The 27613-nt window shown below is 43.2% G+C and overlaps 1 protein-coding gene across 2 annotated transcripts in view; it reads right to left on the bottom strand.

Annotated features, from left to right (window-relative positions):
• Positions 1–27613, bottom strand: part of DENND3 (DENN domain containing 3) — a 47461-nt gene that overhangs the window by 11822 nt on the left and 8026 nt on the right. Inside the window, exons 2-17 of one of the 2 annotated variants that reach the window (XM_032222837.1) lie at positions 21757–22033; positions 19636–19751; positions 18180–18316; positions 17006–17117; positions 16064–16183; positions 14809–15027; positions 12889–13010; positions 10875–11030; positions 10419–10515; positions 10055–10158; positions 9285–9466; positions 7272–7793; positions 5519–5781; positions 4603–4773; positions 2268–2397; positions 1267–1374 (exon numbers count right to left, since the gene is read on the bottom strand). In XM_032222837.1, coding sequence (XP_032078728.1) covers positions 1267–1374; positions 2268–2397; positions 4603–4773; positions 5519–5781; positions 7272–7793; positions 9285–9466; positions 10055–10158; positions 10419–10515; positions 10875–11030; positions 12889–13010; positions 14809–15027; positions 16064–16183; positions 17006–17117; positions 18180–18316; positions 19636–19751; positions 21757–22033 — 2836 coding nt within the window. The remainder of the gene's footprint in view (positions 1–1266; positions 1375–2267; positions 2398–4602; positions 4774–5518; positions 5782–7271; positions 7794–9284; positions 9467–10054; positions 10159–10418; positions 10516–10874; positions 11031–12888; positions 13011–14808; positions 15028–16063; positions 16184–17005; positions 17118–18179; positions 18317–19635; positions 19752–21756; positions 22034–27613) is intronic. The other variant, XM_032222838.1, reaches the window with a different exon arrangement.

The following is a 27613-nucleotide window of genomic DNA, read 5'->3' as shown; positions in this document are numbered from 1 at the left end:
AAGTAGGAGATCCTATAGCAGCCCAGACAAGCGGCTCTCCAGACTCTTCTTGAAAACCTCCAGTGATGGAGCACCCACAACTTCTGGTGGCAAGTTGTTCCACTGATGGATTGCTGCCAGGAAATGTCTCTTTAGTTCTAGCTTGGATTTCTGTTTAATGTTTAATCCTTCCATTCCCCAAATGACCAGTTGTCTGCAAGGAGTATAAACCCTTCCGTTCCCCAAGTCAGAGCTGAAGAAGCTTCTCGGATGAGAAGGGAAAGGTCTTCAAAGAAAAAGGAAGTCCAGTTGCCTCCTGAAAAAGCATCTTTGGGACATCCATAACCTGCATGAGTGAGAATCTCTACAGACTTTGGAGAACATCTTCTCAACTCCTCCTTTACGATGTCATTTGCTGAATACTTTCTCATGGGTATAAAGGTAGATCTTGGATCCCGAACAATTCCCGCAACACTCGAAGTTGGCCTTCAGTGAAGATCAGTGGTCCCACAGCTGAGCCTTGAAGCTGGATGGGTTTAGGCATTTCTTTGTCCACATCAGAACTCACCTAGGCTTCTCCAAAAAGCATGAAGCAGATTCCTAGTCCCGGCAAAACCCCTTTTATTAAACGAATGTGAATTCCTCTCATTCACATTCAGCGAAGGCCTGGCAAACAGTCCTTCAAAGGTGAATTTATCACCACAGACCTTATCTAGCTTGGAAAGCTGCCAGGTGAGTATTTTCCAAGTGCAGTGCAAGGAAAGTCTTGGCACAGAGTCTCTGAGATTCACAGACAGATCTTCACACTCCTGAAATGAACGAATTGTTTCCTGCAAAAGGCCACTCCCCTTTTGATCCTCTTTTATTTCCAATGGGAGGGGCCATTCACCGTCCACCTGTGGCCTTCCTCCCAAGTCCACCCTGATTTCTACGCTGTTCTTTTCTTCTGGCAGCTCTGCGCATGGGCACACTGGGAACAGGCTCCAGCTGTTCCTCTCCCTCACTGATGTCTGACTCCGAAGGCAGCTAATAACTGTCAGAGGGCCCTGGCCCCTCTCTGCCTCCAACACAGAGCCCTCATCCGAGCCTTCCCCAGACTCCAGGACTGGCCCATGTTCCTCCCCAACCTCTCCTCACTGTCCGACTCAACTGCCAGTTCTGCTGGCAGGCCACAACAACCTTGGACCATATTGTTGGGATACCACTGTATACCCCCCCCCCCCATTTTAATGAACGTAGGGAATGAACAGGTTACATCGTGAGTTAAGGCCACCTTCAATTCCATACCTGGTGTATACAGCAAGACTTCCACTGCTTGTGGGAAGGTTTCATCAGCTGATGGGTTGATCTTATGCTTTAGTGTTTCAGAAGTTGTTTTGGGGACCATCATGGGCCCTGGACAAACAGGAGACAGGCATGTTTAAAGATGGTTATAGGCAGTGGTGAGATTCCATTTTTTTCCCCAACAGGTTCTGTGGGTGTGGCTTGGTGGGCGTGGCATGGCTTAGTGGGCGTGGCAGGAGGTTACTGCAAAATCCCCATTCCTTCCCGGTCAGATGGGACTCGGGAGGCAGAGAATAGATGAGGGCGGGGCCAGCCAGGGACGATTTTTACCGGTTCTCCGAACTACTTAAAATTTCCGCTACTGGTTTTCCAGAACTGGTCAGAACCTTCTGATTACCACCTCTGATTATAGGGCCAAAAGGAAACCAGTTCTGAAGAACCAGTAGCGGAAATTTTAAGTAGTTCGGAGAACCGGTAAAAACCGCCTCTGGCTGGCCCCGCCCCCATCAATTCTCTGCCTCCCGAGTCCCAGCTGATCGGGAAGGAATTGAGAGAAGACTGATCAGGAAGAAAAGGCAAGCTCTCCCCAGAGAAAGCCATGTAAGTGATCTATAGCAATTCTTGGTATCCTTCATACCTAGGAGCTTATTATGGTCACTTGCAACTCTGCACTTGGACTACTAACTTAACACAAGAACGTAAAGAAGGTCACACAATTCACACCACCAAAAGAGTGGTGCAGTATGGCCTACAGGTGGAGCTCTCGCCTCACAATCAAGAGGCTGTGAGTTCGATCCTAGGTAGAGACGGATATTTCTCTCTCTGGGCACGTTAAGATTATATCTGCTGAATATAACTCCGCAATGGCAACAGGAAAAGCATCTGGCCAGTAAACACTCAGCTCCATTCAGTTGCCCAGACTCCACCCCGCAAGGGATTATGGGGGTCGTTAAAAGACGATGATGAGAAGAATGTTATCTACTGTAAACGACCCACCAGCTCACCTTCGTTCCTCATCCTGTCAAAGTAAGATAGCTTCGAAGCAGCGTAGATTATTTTGGAGGACTGCAGAGAACCCACTACGGCGTCCATCAGAAGGACGTTGGTGAGGGCTTGTTGAAGGTACTGTGGATCCTGAAACGGAAGAGATGGGATGTTGAGATGAACCACCAGGTGTCACAAACCCGATTGCAACTTGCACGTGTTTTGCACATGAGATTCCATGTGAATTTTCCCCAGCGTACATTGTGGGATCATGTATAGAGTTCTGGGCCTCTTAACATACAATATTCTGTATATAAGAAACCGAAATATGAATGTGGAATTGCAGATTTTACTCCTTAAAGTACAACTTTGCCTTTTTGGGGGAGAAGCAGCTCGTGTGTCAAATCTGAAGTTGACCTGTCCGAAGCCATTTTGAGGCTTCAGTGTTGCCACACTGGAGCCGAGGGCTAGGGTGGGGAGAATGGAGATAGCTGGGGTTTTTTAGCCAAAACGAAAGACTTTCTCTTGAGAACCAAGGACATTCCCACAGGTGGCCAGAGAGAGGAGGAGTGAAGTCACCAGGCAACTTGACGGCAGCGTGATTGGACCATGTGACTGATTGTTTGGGAAAGAGGACAAACTTTTATTTTTAATTAGGTGAAAACCGCTGGAACCTTCAGAGTTGGTTTTCACCAAGTCTGCGTCAATATGATATATCCAATAAAGCTGTTTTTGAGGAATCTACCTGCCTCGGAGTCCTGTTCGTTGATGGCGTATTATTTGACACTATGTTTGAGGTCCTTGGAGAGACAAATTCAATTAAAATCTAGGGGGATGGACTACAAGACCTCCCTTCCAACTCTTTGATTCTGAAATTCTTTGGATCCTTAAAGACTAATCAATATAATTGGTTAATAAAGCAGGAGATGTTTGAAATAAATCCAGGGTGATGTAATGCTTGGCATCTTTAAATAATGTTCTTTGGAAATAGTTTGGAAATTTGAACAGGTAGAAACTGTCAACTCTACTCTTGATGTCCATTTTTCGCTACATCTCTGCAGCATTATTCATCCACAAAGCGATTTTTGTAAGGTTGTGGTTCTGATGTTACTTGTGGTGGGTCACAATAAAATCAGACCAAGACACAAGTAAGAAAAATTCAGAAGCATTGAAGAGCGGCAGCTTCCAAAAAAGTGTTTGAACCACAGCAGGGAAGATGTTAAGCTTCATTAATATGGAAGCTTGAATGACAGTTGTCTTCCTCACTCAATTATTAATCTTGCCATCTGGAAAAGTCACATGAAAATATGAATCTAAGCATCAGGCCTGCAGCCATCTTTTCTTTTGGGTTTTTGGCCTGCCATACTTTCTATTCTTCTACTATGCATTTTCTATTGAGGGAAAATGGGAGTGGGGATTGTACAGAGTTAGATGATTATGTAGCCATAACAAAATTCTTTCTAGAAAGCCAAGGTCATCCTTTGTCTTTGCACCTCTGCACCTGACGGGAAATGGATAGATGGAACTACCAGCATGGTATTGGAAGATTGGACTATGTGATGGACTTGTAGGTGTGGGGGCAAGATCTTGAACTTTGAACTAGGTGAGGTGGGGAATTGGGAAGCTTTCAGATTTGGGTTTTCCCAGATATGCCAACATGGCTCTCTTAATAAATTGGAACGTTGAGCAATACTTGGCCTTGGACTCTGATTTACTTTTGAATGCTATTTGGAACCGTGTTGTGGCCCAGCAGGAGCCGTTGGAGCTGCCACCAGAGTCCGACAGAGAGGGGCCCTATGAGTCGGCCCTGGAGGATGTGGAGGACCCTGGACAGGGTTCCGACTCCGAGCAGGGCGCAGAGACTGGTTGGCCACCAGGTGGCGCCTGAGCCTTGGATCAGTGGGGAGAAGACAAGGGGGTGTGATCCAGAAACCAACAGTGAGTTGTTCCTGGATGCACGCCATCGAAGAGCTACTCGACATCAGGAGCAATTACGTAATTACAGGAGATAATTACGCTCAGCTGATGGTCATTAGGCTCCTCTCCAAATTATAAAAAAGACTGCTTGTGCCACACCCTTCTTGCAGAAGTCAACACTTTGACTAAAGAGAAACTAACTTGGCAGGCTGGATTGCTGCCAAGGTTTGTCAGACTTGCTGCCAAGGTCCTTATCTGTTTGTTTACTTGGCTTTCAGCCACCGAGATTCTGGTCTTGTTATTAAAGGACATTCCATTTAAGCTTGTCTCGGCTTTCGTTACTGGACGGAGGAGGGGGTCAGAACAGAACCCTAACACTGAGAAAGTGAAAGATTGTAAGATGTACAGCCATGTTATTAAATCACGCAACATCCAAACCTTGTGATCATCTGCCATTTTCTTCCCAGCGCACATCTCTTTCACCATCAAGTGCCAAAGATCACACTCGGACTTCAGATTTGCTTCAAAAACATCCTTTTTGTACTTGACTTTTATCTTCAGGGTGGGAATCTTGAGGAGAAGAAAAGTGACAGTGCTATTCCTCACTTCCTGCAGGGGGAACGTAGAAAAGGAAGAGCTGAGAACCACAATAAGGCCATACACACACATTTGTTTTCATCTTTTCTCATAACCACCTTCCTCCCCGAAACTCTCATGGGGTGAAGGTAATTGGGGGCTCTCCAGTTGTTTTGCTACCAATGTCAGGAGCCCCAGCCCACTGAGGACTTAGGTCTAATATATCTGGGAGGCCCACAGTGTCCTGTTGTGTATTTTTCAGTGTTGAAAATCTATTCTCCCTCTGGATTGGGAAAATCTATTTTTGCTCTGGATCTTCTGTCCTGGCCACTTTTTATAGAGGCACGATTGAGAGCGTTTTAACAAACTGCATCCCCGTTTGGTTTGATGGCAGCAGTGCCTCACATAGAAAGCCCATACAGAGAGTGGTGAGGACAGCGGAGAAGCTTACAGGAAGCTTGCTTCCTGTTATTCAGGATTCTGCTTACAAGCGCTATGTGCTTAGAGCTCGAAGCATTGTTAGAGAACCCACACACCCACTTTACGGTCTGTTTCTCTTGATCTCTGGGAGGAGGTTTCAAAATATCTATAGCAGGACTAACAGATTCTGTAACAGCTTTGTTTTGATCACGTGACCAAGGGGATGACCACGGGGGTCACGTGACCAAGGGTCGTGAGTGTGAAAAATGGACATAAATCCCTTTTTTTGGGTCGTTAGAACTCCGAACAGTCCCGAAACGAACAGTCGTAAGTTGAACGCGACTTTTGTTGAGCTCACCTCTATATCCCTGAATGTTGCGATCTCTTGATAGCCGGGACAAGCGCCTTCCCTCAAGAGAAACAGGCGTTTCGGGGTCAGTGCGATTTTGCCAACTCCTTTGTTCGTTTTCACCGAGTTGGATAACTTGTAAACACATTCGTTTTTGTCCAGGTGTTCCATGACTCTGGGCGGCAAGGCAACATCCTGGGCTTCTGCTTCTGTTTCCTTCCAGTAGGTATAAAAGTCTTTAAATGTTTCCGGGTCAATTTGTTTTTGCTGCCCTTAAAAATGAAGAAAATGTTTACCGTAATGAACGTTTGTAGATCTCCTGTACATCAAATGTTACATAAAGAGAGGGAAAGTGTCGGCTGCCCATTTTAAGTAAAATTTTAAGTAAAATTTTAAGTAAAATTTTAAGTAAAATTTTAAGTAAAATTTTAAGTAAAATTTTAAGTAAAATTTTAAGTAAAATTTTAAGTAAAATTTTAAGTAAAATTTTAAGTAAAATTTAAAATTTTAAGTAAAATTTAAAATTTTAAGTAAAATTTTAAGTAAAATTTTAAGTAAAATTTTAAGTAAAATTTTAAGTAAAATTTTAAGTAAAATTTTAAGTAAAATTTTAAGTAAAATTTTAAGTAAAATTTTAAGTAAAATTTTAAGTAAAATTCATGTATAATTTTAAGTATAATTTTAAGTGTAATAAGTGTAATTTTAAGTATAATTTTAAGTATAATTTTAAGTATAATTTTAAGTGTAATAAGTGTAATTTTAAGTATAATTTTAAGTATAATTTTAAGTATAATTCATGTATAATTTTAAGTAAGTATAATTTTAAGTATAATTCATGTATAACTTCAAGTATAATTTTAGTATAATTTTAACTATAATTTTAACTATAATTTTAACTATAATTTTAACTATAATTTTAACTATAATTTTAACTATAATTTTAACTATAATTTTAACTATAATTTTAACTATAATTTTAACTATAATTTTAACTATAATTTTAACTATAATTCATGTATAATTTTATGTTTATGTGGCTTGCAGCCAATGAGAGTCTTGACTGATTAAAATAAACCTTTTTAGTTACGTGGGTTTTGGCTTTCGTTCCTGGATGGAGGAGGGGAGTCAGAACAGGTGGCTATAGAAATTGAATGAATGAATGAATGAATCAATGAATGAATATTCCAGTATACTGGAGGCTGCCACAAAGAAAAAGGGCTCAACTTATTTTCCAAAGCACCAGAGGGCAAGAGATGCAAATGACCAGCTGTCTGCAAGGAGCATCAATCCTTCCGTCCCCCACCATCCAGTCAGAGCTGAAGAAGCTTCTGGGATGAGAAAGCAAAACGTCTTCAAAAGGAAAAACCAGAAAGTCCAGTTGCCTCCTGAAAAAAACACCTTTGGGACAACCATGACCTGGATGATGGAGAACCTCTATAGATCTTTAGCTATGCAATTTGGGATGAAAACCCTCTGAATTGGTGTGGGAGTAGGAATTGATTTCCATAGGGGGAAAAAATGCAGATTACAGGAACCACTTGCACCCTGAGGACACAGATAAACCTCCAAGTGGCCTCAATGACCCTCTCAAAGGATGCAAATGACCAGCTTTGTCTGCAAGGAGTATCAATCCTTCCATTCCCCACCATCCAGTCAGAGCTGAAGAAGCTTCTTGGGTGAGAAGTGAAACGTTGCCTCTTTGGGAATTCTCACCAATGTTTCTAAGAAGGGAGTAAATTTCTCTTTTGTTTTTGCCCCTTACCTACGGTTAACGCGTCAAACAACCGGTGGATCGTGTCAGTATCTTTGACAATCCCGGATTCCTGGATGCGCTTCACGAAGTCGTTCACCTGCATGTGAGTTTTTGGCAGCTCAAACTTCTTCACGTGGTCGTCGGTTTTGGTGACCTCCCTCTGTTTGTCCAGCAGATGACTGATCAACCTCTTCAGTTCGGGTTTCTGATCTGCCTGGGAGCGATCCTGGGGTGGGAGACTCTCGATCATTTTTCTCACGAGGTCCGTGGGGAATATCCCGATGTCCGTCTTGTACAGGTTTTGGAAGTCCGAAAGGGCATTTAGGAATTTTCTTTGCATCAGACTTATTAGTCCCCGAAGGTAGAAATACCTGGCCAGAAGTACAGAGTTCTCCGGAGATAAAATGGTGATGGCTCTGTCGAGATGATGACTAAAATCAACGTAATAGGACTGGACGCACTGACCCAGCAGTGGCAAATGGATCTCTGGAATCTTGAAAGTGCTGATGGGTTTCGAAATCGATCTTTTCGCTAGAAAAAAAGGAATTATTCATGTGTTAACAGCAGCTAGAATTGTATTTGCACCATATTGGAAAAGTGAAGAGATCCCTACTGAAGCGGTGGCGATTAGGAAAATACTAGAATGTGCAGAAATGAATAGACCAACACTAGCAATTAAGGAGAAGGAAGAAACTGATTATTATATGATATGGGAAGCATTAATGGTTGGAGAATAAAAAAGGAAATTGGAAATAAAGGAAGAAGACAAGAAGAAGAATAGAAAATACATTAAGATAGAGATTAAGAATAAAATGGCAACTGATAACATGGGTAGGATGAGAATAATCATGTTTAATGTTATTATTGCATTTTTATTAGAAGATACGTTATGAAGGAAATGAAGAGTTACACATGGTATAATTGTTCAATTTATATAATTTGTGGAAGGATATTGAACCGGAATATTTGTACCTAAACAATACACTGCTTAAGGAGAGATGAAATGTTTATATTTTTTTAAAATGGAAAATAAATTTTAAAAACTATATTAACAAAGCTAGAAAAAGGAGAAGAAGGAGAGAGACATTTACAAAAAAAGGTACCAAGGTTTTCCGTTAATGTTCTGGTTTCATTTTGAACTTCTATATATTTCTTCTCCGCAAAGAGATCCAAGACTGACGGGTAGCAATAGCATTTAGACTTATATACCACTTTACAGTGCTTTCCAGCCCTCTCTAAGCGGTTTACAGAGTCAGCCTCTTGCCCCACAAGAATCTGGGTCCTCATTTGACCCACCTCAGAAGGACGGAAGGCTGAGCCAACCTTGGGACAATGATATTTGAACTGCTGCAGCTAGTGGTCAGCTGAAGTTGTTGTGGTCCTCCGGCGGTCAGCAGAGCTGGCAGCAGATTCGGACAGTGAGGAGGTTGGGGAGGAACCTGGGCTAGTCCTGGAGTCTGGGGAAGGCTCTGAGGAGGGCTCTGTGTCGGAGGCAGAGAGGGGGCCAGGGCCGTATGCCACTTATCAGCTGCCTTCAGAGTAAGACATCAGTGAGGCAGATAAACAGCTGGAACCTGTACCCAGTGTGCGCATGCACAGAGTTGCCAGACAAAGGGAACCGCTATAGAACAGAGGTCGACTTGGGAGTAAGGCCACAAGTGGACCGTGAATGGCCCCTCCCAGAGGAAATAAAAGAGGAGCTAAAGCGGAGTGGAGTTTGCAGGAGACCATTAGTCCATTTCCGCATTCTTGCCAAGCATTGCGGCGTCTGAAAGATATCGGCCTGGCGGCTCTCCAAGCCTGATAAAGGTGGGTAATTGTGAACTATCTTGAAAGACTGTGGGAGAGGAAAGACTTTGCTGGAGAGGGATTCACTGTCAATTAAATAAAAGGAGTTTATCGGGACGAGGACTCGGCTTCGTGCTGCTGGGAAGCCTCGGTCAGAACACTAATCCACAACATGGATTAAATAAGTCACTCAAATAAGTCAAGCAGCAATGGCAGCTGGGCTGCATTTCCTACCTTGTGTAGTGTTTACGCTCCGAAGGGATAAATTCCTCGTCGGGCCGTCGCTCGGCTTAATGTCGTGCAGATCAGGCAGACTCACCCCCATCCGCCTGCTGAGCATGAACTGAGGATTAAATCTTTTAGAAATCATTTTCTCCATCGTTAGCCTTCTCGGATTCCCAACCAGGAAGTTGAATCTACGGGAAGAAACATACAGTTGGTCCTCGACTTACAACGGTTCGTTTAGTGCCGTCATATTTATGACGGTTGCAGTGTCCTGGGGTCACGTGATCCGCTTTTGCGTCCTCCCGACAAGCAAAGTAAATGAGGAAGCCAGATTCACTTAATGGCCATGTTACTAACTGTGGTGATTCACTTAACAGCTGTGGCAAAAAAGCTCGTAAAATCGGGCAACTTCACTTAGCAAATGTTTCACTTAGCAACATAAATTCTGGGATCAATTGGAGTCGTAAGTCAAGGACTACCTGTATACACACATGCACATAAAACACAACATACATCCCCATAGATACATAATCATAGCAGCACAAGGACAGGCACTAAGCATCGAATTCACAATGGGGGCCAAACCTCCTGTTGTGAAGTGAGACAGTTCATTAAGTGAATTTTGTCCCACTTAACGAACTTTCTTGCCACAGTTGTGAAGTCAATCATCGCAGTTGATAAGTTAACCAACCAGGTTGTTAAGTGGATCATACAATTTTGGCACGCCATAAGAAAACGGTTCGCCATCGCTGACCTACATCATACAAAAATAGGTTTACCTGTCTTCTTCATTTTGGGTGCTCTGCTCTAGATAAGCGAAGGCATCCATCCTTCGGTTAAGGCGAGCTTTGAGAAAAGCGTGGAACATGTACGTTTCCAGTACCTGTAAAAGCACGAGAGAAGGCATTACCCACAGTACAGGTAGTCCTCGACTTACAGCCATTCACTTAGTGACCGTTTGAAGTTACAGAGGCATTGAAAAAAGTGACTTTTGGCTATTTTTGACACTTACGACCGTTGCAGCATCCCCGTGGTCAATTGATCAAAATTGGCCCACTGGGAAACTGGTTCATATTCATGACAGTTGTCGTTTTTTTTAATTACATGAACTAATAGAACAATTTATGTTAAGCTTTGTCTTACCTTTCTGTAAAAAGGCTGATCATTTATTGCTCTTGTCTTTAAGAATTCTTCACTGTTAAATACTCTGTGTTCATAGTTCAAATGATCTTTCACCTCCCTGTTGATAAAAATGGGATTACCCCAAGAATTAATGAATGGTGTAAACCCACAGATCATCCATTGAATCCACCCAGAATTCTCTCTCGAGGCGCCAAAAAGCAGGCTCGCTTATCCCTTCCTTTGAAGAAGGGTTTCGGTTTTTGAACAGGTGATGGTACGAAGGTGGAGGAGAGAACTAAAGGCAGGGGTGGGATTCAAATAATTTAACAACCGGTTCTCTGCCCTAATGATTTCTTCCAACAACCAGTTCGCCCAACTGCTCAGAAAGTGAACAAACCGGTTCTTCCGAAGTGGTGCGAACCGGCTGAATCCCACCACTGGCTAAAGGCCTCTGAAAGGAAATCTTTGGGCACCCACTTAAAGATATTGACGATTAGCTGCAGAGCAATCTGTTGAATTTCAGAGTTCAGCTTGCGCTGCCAGCTTCTCCGTCGCCCTTGGATGTCGATGAAGTCCGTGGAGGTGCCCAGATGGCAGAGCTCAAGGTCGTAGTGCAGCTGAAGGTTTTCAGATCTGCGGGAAGAAGAGCATGACTCGTTACAAGGGGCCGATCAATCAGGACAGAGCCTGGAAGGGACCTTGGAGGTCCTCTAGTCCAACCCCATTCAAGTAGGTAATCCTATTATCAAGAGCCGAGGTGGCGCAGTGGTTAAATGCAGCACTGCAGGCTACTTCAGCTGACTGCTGTTCTGCAGTTCGGCTGTTCAAATCTCACTGGCTCAGGGTTGACTCAGCCTTCCATCCTTCCGAGGTGGGTAAAATGAGGACCTGGATTGTTGTTGGGGGCAATATGCTGACTCTGTAAACCGCTTAGAGAGGGCTGAAAGCCCTATGAAGTGGTATATAAGTCTAACTGCTATTGCTATTGCTATTTCAGACAAATGGTGGTCCAATCTCTTCTTGAAAAACGTCTAGTGATGGGAGCACCCACAACTTCTGGTGTCAAGCTGTTCCACTGATCAATTGTCCTCACTGTTAGGAAGTTTCTCCTTAATTCCAAGTTGTTTCTCTCCTTATTTAGTTTCTTGTCCTACCTTTTGAAAATAGGTTGACCCCCCCCCTCTTCTTTGTGGCAGCCCCTCAAATACTAGAATACTAGAATATATCATGTCACCCCTAGCCCTGCTTTTCTTTTGTCGCTGTAAGTCCTTGACTTACGACCATAATGGAGCCCGACATTTTTGTGCCTGAGCGAGACACTGGCTAAGCAAGTTTTGCCTTATTTTACGACCTTTCTTGCCACTGTTGTTAAGTGAATTGCCACAGTTGTTAATGCAAGCAACGCAGTTGTTAAATGGATCTGGCTTCCCCGTTGACTTTGCTTGTCAGAAGGTCACAAAAGGGGATCATACGACCCCGGGGCACTACAACTGTCATAAGTACATGCCAGTTGCCAAGCATCTGAATTTTGGTCATGTGATCGCAGGGATGCTCCAACGGTCGTAAGGGGGAAAACACTGCCATACATTAGTTTTTGGAATAATTATTCATCCAAATTTAGAAGAGAAGAGGTTGAAAGGGATCTTGGAGGTCTTCTAGTCCAACCCCCTGCTTAGGCAGAAAACCCTACACCACTTCAGACATCGTTATCCAATCTCTTCTTAAAACTTCCAGTGTTGGGGCAGTCACAACTTCTGAAGGCAATTTCTGTTCCACTGATTCATTGTTCTCACTGTCAGGAAATTTCTCCTGTTCTAGGTTGCTTTTCTCCTTGATTAGTTTCCACCCATTGTTTCTTTTCCTACACTCAGGTGCTTTGGAGAATAGCTTGACTCCCTCTTCTTTGTGGCAGCCCCTGAGATATTGGAAGACTGCTAACATATCTCCCCTAGTCCTTCTTTCTCTTAAACGAAACATACCCAGTTCCTGCAACCGTTCTTCATATGTTTTAGCCTCCAGTCCCCTAATCCTTTGTTGCTCTTCTCTGCACTCTTTCCAGAGTCTCCACATCTTTTCTACATCATGGTGACCAAAACTGAATGCAGTATTCCAAGTGTGGCCTTAGCAAGGCCTTATAAAGTGGTATTAACGCTTCATGTGATCTTCATTCTATCCCTCTATTTATGCAGCCTAGAACTGTGTTGGCTTTTTTGGCAGCTGCTGCACACGGCTGGCTCCTATTTAAATGGTTGTCCACTAGGACTCCAAGATCCCTCTCACAGTTACTACTATTGAGCAAGATACCACCTATACTGTACCTGTGCATTTTATTTAATCAGGGTAAATAGCTGGATACACAGACACCTTGAATGATCTTTAAGTTTCAGCCATTAACCCTGATGCTGTAAAACTAAGGTTTGTGAATCCAGCCACGTCTTTTGTTCTGACTTATTAATGGAAGCAAGAAAAACAATCTTGATTTTTTTTTTACCGTGCTATAAAAACTCTGGCTGCTTCTGCTGGAACATCTGGAATGTCAGTTTCCTCTTCAGAGGACATGGATTGAGCGATATCGCCAGTATCGATGTTGATTAGAATTAAGTCGTCGGCTTCCTGATTGTTACCAAAAAAAAAAGGGGGGGAAGATTGAGAGTTAAAAATAGAAGTCAACATTCCGCTAAGCAGATGTCACCCGTGGCAGGCTAAGAACACAAACAATTTTAATTTTAGCTTGTCTGTGGAGATTCTCAGTCATCCAGATCATGGTTGCTCCAAAGCAGGGATTTGCAGAGTCTGGGGAAAACTCTCTAGCTAAGATTCTGTGCAGTTCGGAGAACCTCCAAATCCCGTTCCTGGCTGAACAGTCCGAACAGTCTTCAAGGGCAGCCCATGCAGAGCATATGTTTGTAGTAGTCTAAGCTGGAGGTTACAAGGGCATTAGCACAAAGTTGCATTGGCCCAAAGTGGTGCAGAGGAAGTGGGGGGGGGGGCTGTCTTTTGGGGAGCCAAGGAGCAGCAGATCGGGTCTCATAGTGAGATGGGCAGCATATAAATTTAATAACTAATTAAATACTAAATCTTCAGTGGGGTAGCTTATTCCCAATTCTGGGTTTCTTGTAGACTTAAAAATAATCGGCTGTTTTAACAGGCAACAAGTCTTTGATACGTTAATGTAGAAATCTCATTAGGTGCCTGCTGAGCTATTGACCTAATCTATGGATATTGAATCACTAACGTCTTTGTGTTTTTAGTAAAATAAAATAAAATAAAAATCAAAAACCAGATTTTTCCCTAAGACATTCATTTTTTTAAAAAAAAGTCTTCTGTCAAGATCCTGTAACACGTATGCCACAAGGGATTGGATAGTGCAATTTAAAAATCTAAATGCATCCCGTAATTGACAAGCTGATAAAATGTGGTTAAGACATTTCCTGAATACAGAGCAATAGCAAATAATATTTTTATCAACCGGATAAACAAATGCAATTTGGTTACAGCTGTCTCTGAAGCTTGTGCAAAGATAAAAGTGAAGTTTGAGAACCATTTCCGTGTTGTGGTGAAAGAGCTAACCTAGATTGGGAGTTCTAGTTCCTCCGTAGACACGAAAGCTGGCTGGATGTTTCTGAACCAATCACCAAGTGATGGTGAGTTCTAGTCCTGACGTAGACATGTAAACTGAGTGGGTAGCCTTGAGCCAATCACCAGGTGATGCTGAGTTCTAGTACCACCTTAGGCATGAAAGCTGGCTAGGTGACTTTGAGCCAATCACCAGGTGATGCTGAGTTCTAGTACCACCTTAGGCATGAAAGCTGGCTAGGTGACTTTGAGCCAATCACCAGGTGATGGTGAGTTCTAGTACCACCTAAGGCATGAAAGCTGGCTAGGTGACTTTGAGCCAATCACCAGGTGATGGTGAGTTCTAGCACCACCTTAGGCATGAAAGCTGGCTAGGTGACTTTGAGCCAATCACCAGGTGATGGTGAGTTCTAGCACCACCTTAGGCATGAAAGCTGGCTAGGTGACTTTGAGCCAATCACCAGGTGATGGTGAGTTCTAGTACCACCTTAGGCATGAAAGCTGGCTAGGTGACTTTGAGCCAATCACCGGGTGATGGTGAGTTCTAGTCCTGACTTAGATATGAAAACTGAGTGGGTACCCTTGAGCTAAACACCAGGTGATGGTGAGTTCTAATCCCACCTTAGACATGAAAGCCGGCTGGGCAATACTGGAACAATTCGCCTCTCTCAGCTCAACCCAACAAGCATAAAATTGTTGTTGTGGGGAGAAGAGAGGAAAGAAGGATATTAGGTATGTTGACTGCCTTGACTTGCATATAAATTAATAAAGATGAGATTAAAAAAAACACAAATAAATAAATAAATTGTAGATCTAGAAATAATTCCCAACCAACCTTGCAAACCTCCTCAAAGTGGTCGATATGACAGCCCATTAGGAAGGAGGTGGGGGCCATGACAAAATCCAGCATCTGACGGGATAGGATGGGTACGAACGTGTGTTGCCACTGAATGGGATGGATGTACAACATGAAGCACTCAGCTACGAGGGTCAGCAGGGCCCAGTCGGAGCAGAAGAAGACAATTTTCCGTTCAGTTAAAATGCAGGTAAGTATCTGGAAAGAAAGGAAAACCAACAGATCACCATCCCTTTTATACATATACTAACTGGCAACCCGGTGCTGCCAGATTATTTATTTATCCCAACCCTCCTTCCATGAATGTCGCTACAATTTCTAATGTTGGATTTTTCCTCTTACCAGAGGGAGCTCCCTTGTGGAGTACGGTGAAGCTGTTACCATGGCAACTCCCACAGCACTGTAGAGTAGAAGCCATTTTAAGGCAGGACGGTAGAAGCCATTTTAAGGCACAACAGGCTGTATCTTAACAGAACACATACCCAGAGAGGTGTTACGGGTGTCTTACCCCCACAGTATTTGTTTCCAGAGGGTAAATAATCTGTGTACCAAGTTTGGTTGAAATTGCTCGAGGCGTTCCAGAGTTATGCTGGAACATACACACACACAGCCGTGTATGTATGTATGTATGTATGTATGTGTGTGTATTGCATTTGTGCTGATAAATAAATAAATGCAACACAAATGTAACAAAGGCAACAATAAAAATAATGGTTTTCTGTCTGGATGGTCCCTTGGGATGAGCTGATAGACAGAGAAAGAAAGTTTTTTTTTAATGGTTATGTGTCTTTTTCTCTCTCTCTCTCTTTTTTGTAAGCCGCCCGGAGTCCTTCGGGATTGGGCGGCATATAAATTTTATAAATAAATAAATAAATAAATAAATAAATAAATAAATAAATAAATAAATAAATAAATAAATAAATAAATAAATAAAAATATTCATTTTCAATGGTGGGAAAATGGGAGAGGGGATTATACGGAGTTGGGTGATATGTAGCCATAACAACATTCTTTCTAGAAAGTCAAGGTCATCCTTTGTCTCAGCACCTGGCCGAAACTGGATGGATGGAAGCTGCCAGCGTGGCAGTGAAAGATTGGACCACGTGATGGACTTTGGGGTGTGAGGGCACGATCTTGAACTTTCACCTGGGTGAGAAAACCTGGAAGCTTTCACATTCGGGTTTTCCTAGATTGATGCAGAAAACGTCGATCAGTTTAGAAACGACCCTTTTACCTGTAAAATCTGTTCGGGCTTGAAGCAAAGGAAGGGAAGATGTAGATCCAGATCAACAAGGGGGCTGTCGGGGTCTTCGTGAGATGGAAAGACGACTTGGAGGGGCTTCGCATTAAATAGCTAGTAGAAGAGGAAAAAGATGGCGGGAGTTCAGTTATGGTGGGTTTCATCGCCGCAAACAGCAGAAGGAGATTACAACACGTTTTCTAAAGAGGATCGGAGTGGAATAGCAATAGCAGTTAGATTTATATATCCTGGGTATACTTACATCGGATTCCGTTTTCTCTTTTGGTGTGAGCAACACTACGCAGAGTGCAGATAAGTTGTCAGGGGGACTAGGTTAAAGAAAGCAGAAACGTGAGATCCGGAAAAGGAAAGAAGAGCTCGAATCCCACTTGCCAAAAGTGGCTTTGGATAAAAGAGGATCAACAAGGAAATCCTAGGAAGGCAGAAAGAGCAAAGGAGAAAGAGAAAGTTTAGCGACATGAGAAATCAAGGCCGTTCTCCATTTGGATGGTGAATGCCCCAACAGGCATCAAGAAAAGAATAAGACGGGCGTTTTGCAGTGGGAAAACGATTGAAAGGGTGTGTGAGAATGACTTTTGAGGGACGAGAGGAAGAGATGCTATCTAGGGAATGATCAGATAAAAGGATGGGTAGCCCTCAGCTGCTTAACAGCCAGAGATAGGAACTTAAAGAAGACCCACCCTAATAGATCAAGCAGATAAAATGTCTTAGTGGGAGATCTGTACTTTCAGATTTACGAGATTGTGTTAATGTGACCCTACAATAAAGTAAATTTAGCTCATCTCATCCGTGTTTCCTGTTGGGCTTACAAAAAGTCGAGAAGGAAATCCTCACCGTTCTCTTCTCAAACACTACTCCTTGTTTGCACTAAAGCGCAGGAAGTCATAGAAAGTATAATATATTTTCAGTATTTACCAGATGAAGCTGCCCAGGAGGAGGCCTGGGTATCAGAGATAACTTTGCTGCAAATTCTTTTATATGTTCCTCGACTTCTGACTCTTTGTAAGGCTTCAGCCGCAGCAACAAACTGCAATTTTTAAAAAAGTAAGGTGAGTAGAATTCCCGTGCCTTTCAAACATTTGCTTCTTCTGCAAACAATGTACCATCTTATTGCTCTTTAATTTAATGCAATTCTGTTCTTTTCCTTTTTCAAGTACGGATCTTAAGATTCAAACCAATGAAGCTTGCAGAACAATTCGTGCAAATTTAATCTCGTTTTGCAGCTCCGCTCCTGCCAGCTTATTATTACTCTATGAAATTAAAGTCAAGTCAGTAGGACATAAAATTCAGCACCTCGCTTTAAAAATTTAGGAGCTGCAAAATTTGAAACAGGAGAGCTTGTTTGTTATCAAAATCTTTTAAGAAGCTACTTCAAAGTGGTGTCAGGATTCCAAGTAATATGCAAGCAGGACTCCGAGGCAAGCAGGTTTATTGGACATATCATATTGTCAACAGACTGGTGAAAACCGACTCTAAAGGTTCCCGCAGGTATCACCGAATTACAAGTAAAAGTTTACCCTCCTTTCCCAAACAATCAGTCACATGGTCCAATCAAGCTGCTTGTCAGGCCTGCAGCCATCTTTTCTTTTGGATCTTTGGCCTGCCACACTTTCTATGCATTTTCTATTGTGGGGAAATGGGAGTGGGGACTGTATGGAGTTAGATGCTGTGTAGCCATAACAACATTCTTTCTAGAAAGCCAAGGTCATCCTTTGTATTCTCTGCATCTCTGCACCTGACCGAAATTGGATGGGTGGAAGCTGCCAGCATAGCTGTGGGAGATTGGATCGTGTGATGGACTTGTGGGTGTGGGGCAAGATCTTGAACTTTCAACTGGGTGGGGAAAACCGGGAAGCTTTCAGATTCGGATTTTCCCAGATGTGCCAACATGGCTCTCTTAATAAATTGGAACTTTGAGGAATACTTTGCCTTGGACTCTGATTTACTTTTGGATGCTATTTGGAAACCTGTCTGGTTGCTTGGTAAATGAACTGTTGTAAGTTGAGGACTACATACAATTGCAAAGAAAATTGTGTCTCTATCCCAGCAACTCACAAAGAAAAAAGCCACCCAAATTATTTATCCTTACCAAGACAAACAGTCCTTCAAGGCGTTGAAATATGGGTACCTGGATATGACACAAACAGCAAACGGTACGAAGTAGGCATCAGATCTAGAGCTCTGGAGCTTATCCCAATGTGCCTGCCCATTGTAAAGGCGTCCCTCCTAAAGAAAAAAAAAAACACACACAAAACTGCTTGTGACTTAGTTGCTTTTCAAGGATGGGAAAGTCATTCACATAGACACAAAGACCCACAACTACAGAACTCTGTATTACAAAGTTAGCCAAATCAAGAGATAGAATTTTACGACTAGAAAATATGATCAAGGGTTATAGCCTCTTTCAGAAAATCATGTTGTTGCAAACGTAAGAAAATCTCAAAGCAAGAGATGAAGACTCCAGGCACAAAATCAAGTTAGTTCTTGAGTTACGACCGTAAGGGAGACAGTTGGGATGGTTGTAAAGTGAGTTAACACGTGACGGGACTGCATTTTGCAACCTTTTTTTAATAGCAGCCGTGAAGCAAACGCCACAGTCACCTATTGTTTGATGTTGTGGCCCAGCAGGAGCCGTTGGAGCTGCCACAAGACTCCGACAGCGAGGGGCCCTCTGAGTCGGCTCCGGAGGATGTGGAGGACCCTGGACAGGATTCCGACTCCAAGCAGGGTGCAGAGAGGCTGGTTGGCCACCAGGAGGCGCCTGAGCCTTGGACCAGTGGGGAGGAGACAAGGGAGTGTGATCGTGACGTCATGCATTGGAGCAGTGGGGAGGAGCCAAGGGAGTTGTTCCTGGATGCCCGGCAACGAAGAGCTAATAGGCGTAAGGAACAGTTACGCAGTTACAGGAGATAATTGCACTCAGCCCCCCCTAAAAGAGCATGTAAATGTTGGTGCATCTTATATACCATACCTAGCCATTTTTGGCTTCCCGAAGCTCCACCCCTGCATCCCATTTTTGCAAAAAATTGAGGCGTTTTTGCCTTCCCCCAGCCCCCAACAGCACTCTGCAGGCTTCAGCAGGACTGGGGAAAGGCAAAAATGCCTCCATTTTTTGCGAAAAATGGCCCGTTTTCTGCCCGAGTGCTCCTGGGGGGCCGGGAAGGACAAAACCTTTTTTTTCTTACTTGCCTCTTTGAAATCTTGGTGTGTCTTATACACCGGTGCATCTTATAGTCCGAAAAATACGATAATGGTTTCTACTAAAAAATACTGTACAATTGGGGTTCACAGGACACGTGGCACTGTAAATGGTTGCAAACGTAATTGCTGGGCGCACAATACAGTGGTATGATTTTGGGAGCCAGGGGAAGATGTCACAGCTTGGAATCTGGGTTCTAAGTCCCATTTTTGGGGTTTTCAAATGGTTGCTAAGGGGCTGGTCGTAAGTCGAGGACTATCTTTCATCAATACATTCTGAAATTAGTCAATGATCCAGCACTGGAATAGCTTGATTAAGGTCAAAATATTTAAAAAAAAAATCATACTTGCATAGGCTGATAATACTGGGCCACAACTCCGTAAGTTCGGTTTCCTAAAACATCTGTGAAAACGAGAAAATGAAATTGGTCCTCTCTGGATTCACAGGTGACATAAAATCCTCCTGTAGAAAAAAAATGAAACAAAAAAATAAATAAAAGCATTGCAGAAAAAGGGCTCAGGTCTCACGGAATATCGCAGAATATCAGGAAAAGGACCATAATTCACATATTTACAATACAATAGCAGAGTTGGAAGGGACCTTGGAGGTCTTCTAGTCCAACCCCCTGCCTAGGCAGGAAACCCTATACCATTCCAGACAAATGGCTATCCAGCACCTTCTTAAAGACTTCCAGTGTCGGGGCATTCATAAATATGAACCAGTCTGAATTTTGTTCACATGATCCTGGGGATGCTGCAAAGGTCGTAACTCTGAAAAACGGTCATAAGTCACATTTTTCAGTGCCGTGGCAACTTTCAGCGGTCACTTTTAAACCTTTGGAATTTTCTTATTTAGGACTATTCACATTTCTCCATACAGCAGTCAGGAAACTTTCAATGGCTTACACAGAATACAAAGCTGATACACTTCCATGGCATAGAATTCACAGAAGCAATAAAAGCAAATAGCTATCAAATATAAGCCTATAAACATTAACAATACAGATTAGTGATTGAATGATAAAATAGGGGGAAAACTCCCTAAAACGACATCTTCAAAAGATTCCAACATACAGGTAGTCCTTAATACAATACAATATAATACAACACAATGCAATACAATAGCAGAGTTGGAAGGGACCTTGGAGGTTTTCTAGTCCAACCCCCTGCTTAGGCAGGAAACCCTACACCACTTCAGACAAACGACTATCCAACATCTTCTTAAAAACTTCCAGTGTTGGAGCATTCACAACTTCTGGAGGCAACTTCTGTTCGCCTGATTAATTGTTCTCACTGTCAGGAAATTTCTCCTCAGTTCTAAGTTACTTCTCTCCTTGATTAGTTTCCACCCATTGCTTCTTGTCCTGCCTTCTGGTGCCTTGGAGAATAGTTTGACTCCCTCTTCTTTGTGGCAACCCCTGAGATATTGGAACTCTGCTATCATGTCTCCCCTAGTCCTTCTTTCTATTAAACTAGACATACCAAGTTCCTGCAACCGTTCTTCATATGTTTTAGCCTTCAGTCCCCTAATCATCTTTGTTGCTCTTCTCTGCACTCTTTCTAGAGTCTCCACATCTTTTCTACATTGTGGTGTAAATAGATGATTGATAGATAGATAGATAGATAGATAGATAGATAGATAGATAGATAGATAGATAGATAGATAGATAGATAGATAGATGATAGATAAGATAGATTAGATACCGTATATACTCAAGTATAAGCCGAGTTTTTCAGCCCACTTTTTGGGCTGAAAAATGCTGCCTCGGCTTATACTCGAGTCAGTGAAAAATTTGCCCGAAATGGAGGAGAAAAAGGGGCGGGGCCATGCCGCTGGGTGATGCTCGTGAATGGCCCGGCGCCCCGTGAGTTTCCCCTCCCTCTGTGTCAGTTTGCCGCGCAGCGCGCACCGCACCATCCCCCCTCCTCACGTTCTAATGTAATGCAGGGCTGTCTTACGATTCCCCTTCCTCCCCCTCCTGCCGCTCTGCAACGATGTCCCACCTCCTCCTTGTTATGGCAAGCAGCCACATAGCGATGTCCCACCTCCTCTGGTACAGTGATCCAATGATAGGAATCACTGTGCCGTGTGTCATAGGAGGCGGGACATCGCTCCCGCGGCTGCACGGGACATCATTACCGGTAGCTGCTGCATTTCCCACCCTAGGCTTATACTCGAGTCAATAACTTTTCCAGTTTTTTGTGGTAAAATTAGGTGCCTCGGCTTATATTCGGGTTGGCCTATACTCGAGTATATACGGATAGATTAGATAGATTGGATGGATGGATGGATGGATGGATGGATGGATGGATGGATGGATGGATGGATGGACAGACAGACAAACAGACAGACAGACATAAAAACAGACAGACAGACAGATGTAGGTAAGTGGTAGACAGACAGACAGACAGACAGACAGGACAGACAGACAGACAGATATAAATCTTAATAAATAAAGAGAAATAACCTGGAAAACAAAGCTGGGGCAGTCCATTCAGGTCAACATCTTTGGGGACAGCGACGTCTTCCTCCTCGGGTGTTTTGGGGGCTCCGTTCGCAGTCTTGGCCTCCTCCGTCTTAAATTTCTCCTTCCTTTTTCGGAATGAGCGGCGTTTGGTCTTATTGAGAGCGTTGCTATTTAGAGGAAGAGCTTGCAAATCTTCCTTGCTGATAAACGGAGGTACAAAAACGGAGAGAACTTCTGGTTCGAGTGGGAGGTTTCTCACGTCCTTTTGTTGTGCAAGCTAAATAAACATAAAAATAAAACAAAAGTAAGGTAACTGGGATGGATTTTGTGACAGGCAATATGTGACGTCACCTTTTTTTAATATTGAGCTGCTCTCTTTTCCTTCCATGGGCTTATTTTTATATAGCTCTCCAAAACCTCCTTGAATATCATCTATGTACAACTAAAATTCTCACATATGATTGTTTGTTCGTGGCCTAGAAGTGAAGCTCTCGCCTCATTATCTAGAGAAACTTAACGGTGAGGACAATTAACAAGTAGAGCGGCTTATCTTCAGATGTTGTGGGTGCTTCATCACTGGAGGTGTCCCTTTTAGGATCTTTGGCCTGCCACACTCTCTCTTATTTCATTATGCTGTTTCATTAGTGTAGTAGTTGGGAGGGGGGAATAGAAAGGAGTAGAATTGTGGAATGTGTTGTTGTCATTCTTTTTTAGAAGCCCAAGGTCATCTTTTGTCTCCGCACCTCTGCACCTGACCGGAACCAGCTGGGTAGAGATGCCAGCGTGGAAGAAGATTGGACCATGTGATGGATTTGTGGGTGTGGGGACAAGATCATGAATTGTCAACTGGGTGGGAATCTGATGTAATTTCCAGAATTGGGATTTCACAGATGTGCTAAGATGTCTGACTTATCAAATTGGAACTTTAAGGATCATTTTGCCTTGGACTCTGATTTAATTCTGCATGATACTTGGAACGCTGACAGGAGGTTTTTAAGAAGAAACTGGACAGCCACTTATCTGAAATGGTACACTGTCTCCTGCTAAAGCAGGGGGTTGGACTAGAAAACCTCCAAAGTCCCTTCCAGACCTATTCTATTCCATTCCATTCTATTCTATTTTATATTCTATTTTCTATTCTATCTCCCATTTTCCCCACCAGATACCCCCAGCTCTGTGAGGTGGTTGGGCTGAAAGCAAATGGCTGGCCCAGATTAGGTATTCATCCATAAGGGAGGACTAGAACTCGCAGCCTCTTGTTTTGAAGTTCGGCACCTTCACCACCACACCAATCTACAGTTGCAAGAAAAAGTATGTGAACCCCTTGGGATTATGTGGAGTTTTGAATGAATTGGTCATAAAATGTGCTCTGAACTTCATCTAAGTCACAACAACAATAGAAAAACAGTCTGCTGAAAATAATACTATACAAACATTAGATGTTGCCATGGTTTAATTGCACATGTTAACATTCACAGTGCAGGGAGGAAAAAGTATGTGAACCCTTGGACTTAATAACTGGTTGACCCTCCTTTGGCAGCAATAACCTCAACCAAACGGTTTCTTGTAGTTGCAGATCAGACCTGCACAACGATCTGGAGTAATTGTGGACCACTCCTCTTCACAAAACTCTTTCAGTGGAGCAATATTCTTGGGATGTCTGGTGTGAATCGCTCTCTTAAGGTCATGCCACAGCATTTCAATCGGGTTGAGGTCAGGACTCTGACTGGGCCACTCCAGAGGGCGTATCCTGTGCTGTTGAAGCCATTTTTGTGTTGACTTACTTGTATGCTTTGGGTCAATGTCCTGTTGCATCACCCATCCCCTGCGGAGCTTCAGTTGGCAGACAGATGGCCGTACGTTTTCCTGCAAAATGTCTTGATAAACTCTGGAATTCATTTTCCCATCAGTGACAACAATCCGTCCAGGCCCTGAGGCAGCAAAGCAGCCCCAAACCACGATGCTCCCTCCGCCATGTTTTACAGTGGGGATGAGGTTTTGATGTTGGTGTGCTGTGCCTTTTTTTCTCCACACATAGTGTTGTGTGTTTTTCCCAAACAACTCAATTTTGGTTTCATCTGCCCACAGTATATTTTGCCAGTAGTGCTGTGGAACATCCAGGTCAGAGGTGGGTTCCTACAGGTTCGCACCTATTCGGTAGAACCGGTTCATCAAATCTATTGAACCAGTTAGGTTCTACCAGTGGACCCAGAAAGCAGGCCACACCTACAGAAGAGGTTCCAAAATTTTTTGAAACCCACCACTGACACACACACACACACACACACACACACACACACAGACAGATAGACTGACACAGAGAGAGAGAAAGAGAAAGAAAGGAAGGAAGGAAGGAAGAAAGAAAGAAAGAAAGAAAGAAAGAAAGAAAGAAAGAAGAAAGAAAAAGAGAGAGAGAGAGATGAAAGAAAAAAAGAAAAAAGGAAGGGGAGAGAGAGAGAGAGAGAGAGAGAGAGAGAGAACACACATGGCCGGCAAGCCACTTCCTCCAGGTCACATGGCCGGCAAGCCACTCCCACAAAGAAGGCCACACCCACAGAGTAGGTTCCAAAATTTTTTGAAACCCACCCCTGATCCAGGTGCTCTTTTGCAAACTTCAAACGTGCTGCAATATTTTTTTGGGGACAGCAATGGCTTCCTCCGTGGTCTCCTCCCATGTACTCCATTCTTGTTTAATGTTTTCCGTATTGTAGATGTGTCAACAAAAATGTTAGCACGTGCCAGAGATTTCTATAGGTCTTTAGCTGACCCTCTAGGATTCTTCTTTAGCTCATGAAGCATTCTGCACTGTGCTCTTGCAGTCATTTTTACAGGACGACCACATCTAGGGAGAGTAGCAAGAGTGCTAAACTTTCTCCATTTGCAGACAGTCTGTCTTACCATGGACACATGAACATCAAGGCTTTTGGAGATACTTTTGTAACCCTTTCCAGCTTCATGCAAGTCAACAATTCTTGATTGTAGGTCTTCTGAGAGCTCTTTTCTGCGAGGCATGGTTCACATCAGACTGTGCTTCTTGAAACCAGTAAACTCACAACAGGTGTGTGTTTTTAAAGGGCAGAACAGCTGTCAGCAACACATCCAATATCATCACACTGATTGGAGTCAAGGTTGGCTCACTCCTGGCTCCAATTAGTTCTTGGAGACGTCGTTAGGCTAGGGGCTCACATACTTTTTCCTCCCTGCACTGCGAATGTTTACATGTTATGTGCAATTAAACCATGGCAACATCTAATGTTTGTGTAGTAGTATTTTCAGCAGACTGCGTTTGTCTATTGTTGTGACTTAGATGAAGTTCAGAGCACATTTCATGACCAATTCATGCAAAACTCCATGTAATCCCAAGGGGTTTGCATACTTTTTCTTGCAACTGTATGTAAAATGGTTGCAGGCACTGGGTTTTGTCTAGTTTAATGACAAGAAGGACTAGAGGAGACGTGATAGCAGTCTTCCAGTATATCAGGGGTTTCCACAAAGAAGAGGGAGTCAAACTATTCTCCAAGGCACCTGAGGGCAGAACAAGAAGCAATGGGTGGAAACTAATCAAGAAGAGAAGCAACTTAGAACTGAGGAGAAATGTCCTGACAGTTAGAACAATTAATCAGTGGAACAAATTGCCTCCAGAAGTTGTGAATGCCCCAACACTGGAAGTCTTTAAGAAGATGTTGGATAGCCATTTGTCTGGAACGGTATAAGGTTTCCTGCCTAGGCAGGGGGTTGGACTAGAAGACCTCCAAGGTCCCTTCCAACTCTGCTATTGTATTGTATTGTATTGTATTGTATTGTATTGTGTAACTTACAAACTAGCTGGAAAAAGTAACACACTCGCAGACAAGTGAAAAATGAAGGATTTTTTTTTGCTTTTGTTTTTTTAAAGGCAGGGGGAACAATAAGTACCCTTGGAAATTTTCTCTGCTGTTTTTCCTCATAAGCTGATTGGAAATAGCCCTATGACTCAGCCTGGAGAGAGAGAGAGAGAGAGAGATTGTGCCATCGCATTACAACATATGTTGCAGTGTCCACAGAACCAGAAGGAAATAAATCATCTAATTCTGAACAAAAAAAGCCTACTTTATACCATGCTAGGCATGGCACTGTCTCAGCCTTGGTAGGTAGGGCCATTCTTGTCCTACCTCATATATTACAAAATTACAGTGGGTGTGAGAAACCTGGGCAGCTGTTTTCACTTTCCCGGAAGTCCTTGACTTACGACCACAATTGTGACCAACATTTCTGTTGTATGAGGCGCAGGGGTTAGAGTGCAGGACAGCAGGCTACCTCTGCTGACCGCGGGCTGCCTGCAATTGGCAGTTCAAATCTCACTAGGCTCAAGGTTGACTCAGCTTTCCATCCTTCTGCGGTCAGTAAAACGAGGACCCGGATTGTTGGGGGCAACAAGCTGATTCTGTAAACCGCTTAGAGAGGGGTGGAAATCCCTGTGAAGCGGTATATAAATCTAAGTCCTTTCTTCCTTCCTTCCTTCCTTCCTTCCTTCCCTCCCTCCCTCCCAGTGGCTAGAATGCAGTATTGCAGGCTAACTCTGCCCACTGTCAGCCGTTTAATCCTGACCAGCTCAAGGTTGACTTGGCCTTCCGTCCTTCCGAGGTGGGTAAAATGAGGACCCAGGTTGTTGGAAGCAAGAGGCTGACTCTGTAAACCGCTTAGCGAGGGCTGTAAAAGCACTATGAAGTCGTATATAAGTCTAAGTGCTGTTGCTAAGTGAGACAGTTGTTAAGTGAGTTTTGCCTCTTTTTATGGCCTTTCTTACAATGTTTTTAAGTGAATTGCTGCAGTTATTAAAGTTAGCAACATGGCTATTAACTAAATCCGGCTTCCTCACTGATTTTGCTTGTTGGAAGGATTGCAAAGAGTAAATCACATGCCCCCCCTGGGGGGGGGGACACTGCAACCGTCATAAATACGAATCAGTTGCCAAGCATCTGAATTTTGATCACGCGATCCTGGGGAATGCCACAAAGGACATGTGGAAAATGGTCAAATCACTTCTTTCAGTGCTGTTGTAACATCAGTCACTAAATAACGGTTGTAAGGAGAGGACTAACTTAACACAAATCTAGATAGAACTTCCTTCTATTTATTAGTATCTTCTAATGCTAATCACGGTGCTGTAATCTGCTGCTTGTCCTTGAACCTACCCTGTTTCCCTGAAAATAAGACCTCCCAGGATAATAAGCCCGGTTGGGCTTTTGAGTGCATGCGCTAAAATAAGCCCACCCCGAAAATATTGCAACACAGCAGCAGCCATGAGGTGACCATGCTCACCGCCTCCCTCGCTTTAAAAATAATAAGATCTCCCCGAAAATGTCAAGCGCTTATTTCAGGGGTCAAAAGAAAATAAGACCCGGTCTTATCTTCGGGGTACACAGCTAAATAAGAAATAAAATAAGATGAACAACCAAGTTCAAAATATTTTTCCTGGCTCACTCAAGTCCCCCAAACTCAAAGGAATATTAACCACTTGTGTGAGGCCAAAAAAATAAGGCAACATCTCCGTTATGACAACGTAGGCATTAGACAAAATCATATTTAATCACCCACTTCAAAAGTACAGCTTTGGTTAATACTGGTTCTGCTTAGCATCAAACGCGGTAGCAATTAACAGAATAAGCCGAGAATTAAACAAGTAGCAGCATCATTCTGCATTTTCTTAAACTAGAAAAACAAACGTTATAAATGAAGGGAAATGAGCAATGCTTATTGATATATAAACTGCAGCCAATTAAAGAAAAATAAAACCGGCTCAGCTACATCCTGTTTCTTTTGCAAATGGGAAGATACGTTTCGTCCCACCCTTATTACGACATGTATGTATCATGCA

This window comes from Thamnophis elegans, chromosome 8 (assembly GCF_009769535.1).
Source record: "Thamnophis elegans isolate rThaEle1 chromosome 8, rThaEle1.pri, whole genome shotgun sequence".
NCBI classification, from domain to species: Eukaryota; Metazoa; Chordata; class Lepidosauria; order Squamata; family Colubridae; genus Thamnophis; species Thamnophis elegans.
Note: the sequence above shows the minus strand (reverse complement) of the source record. Positions and strands in the feature narration are given on the sequence as shown.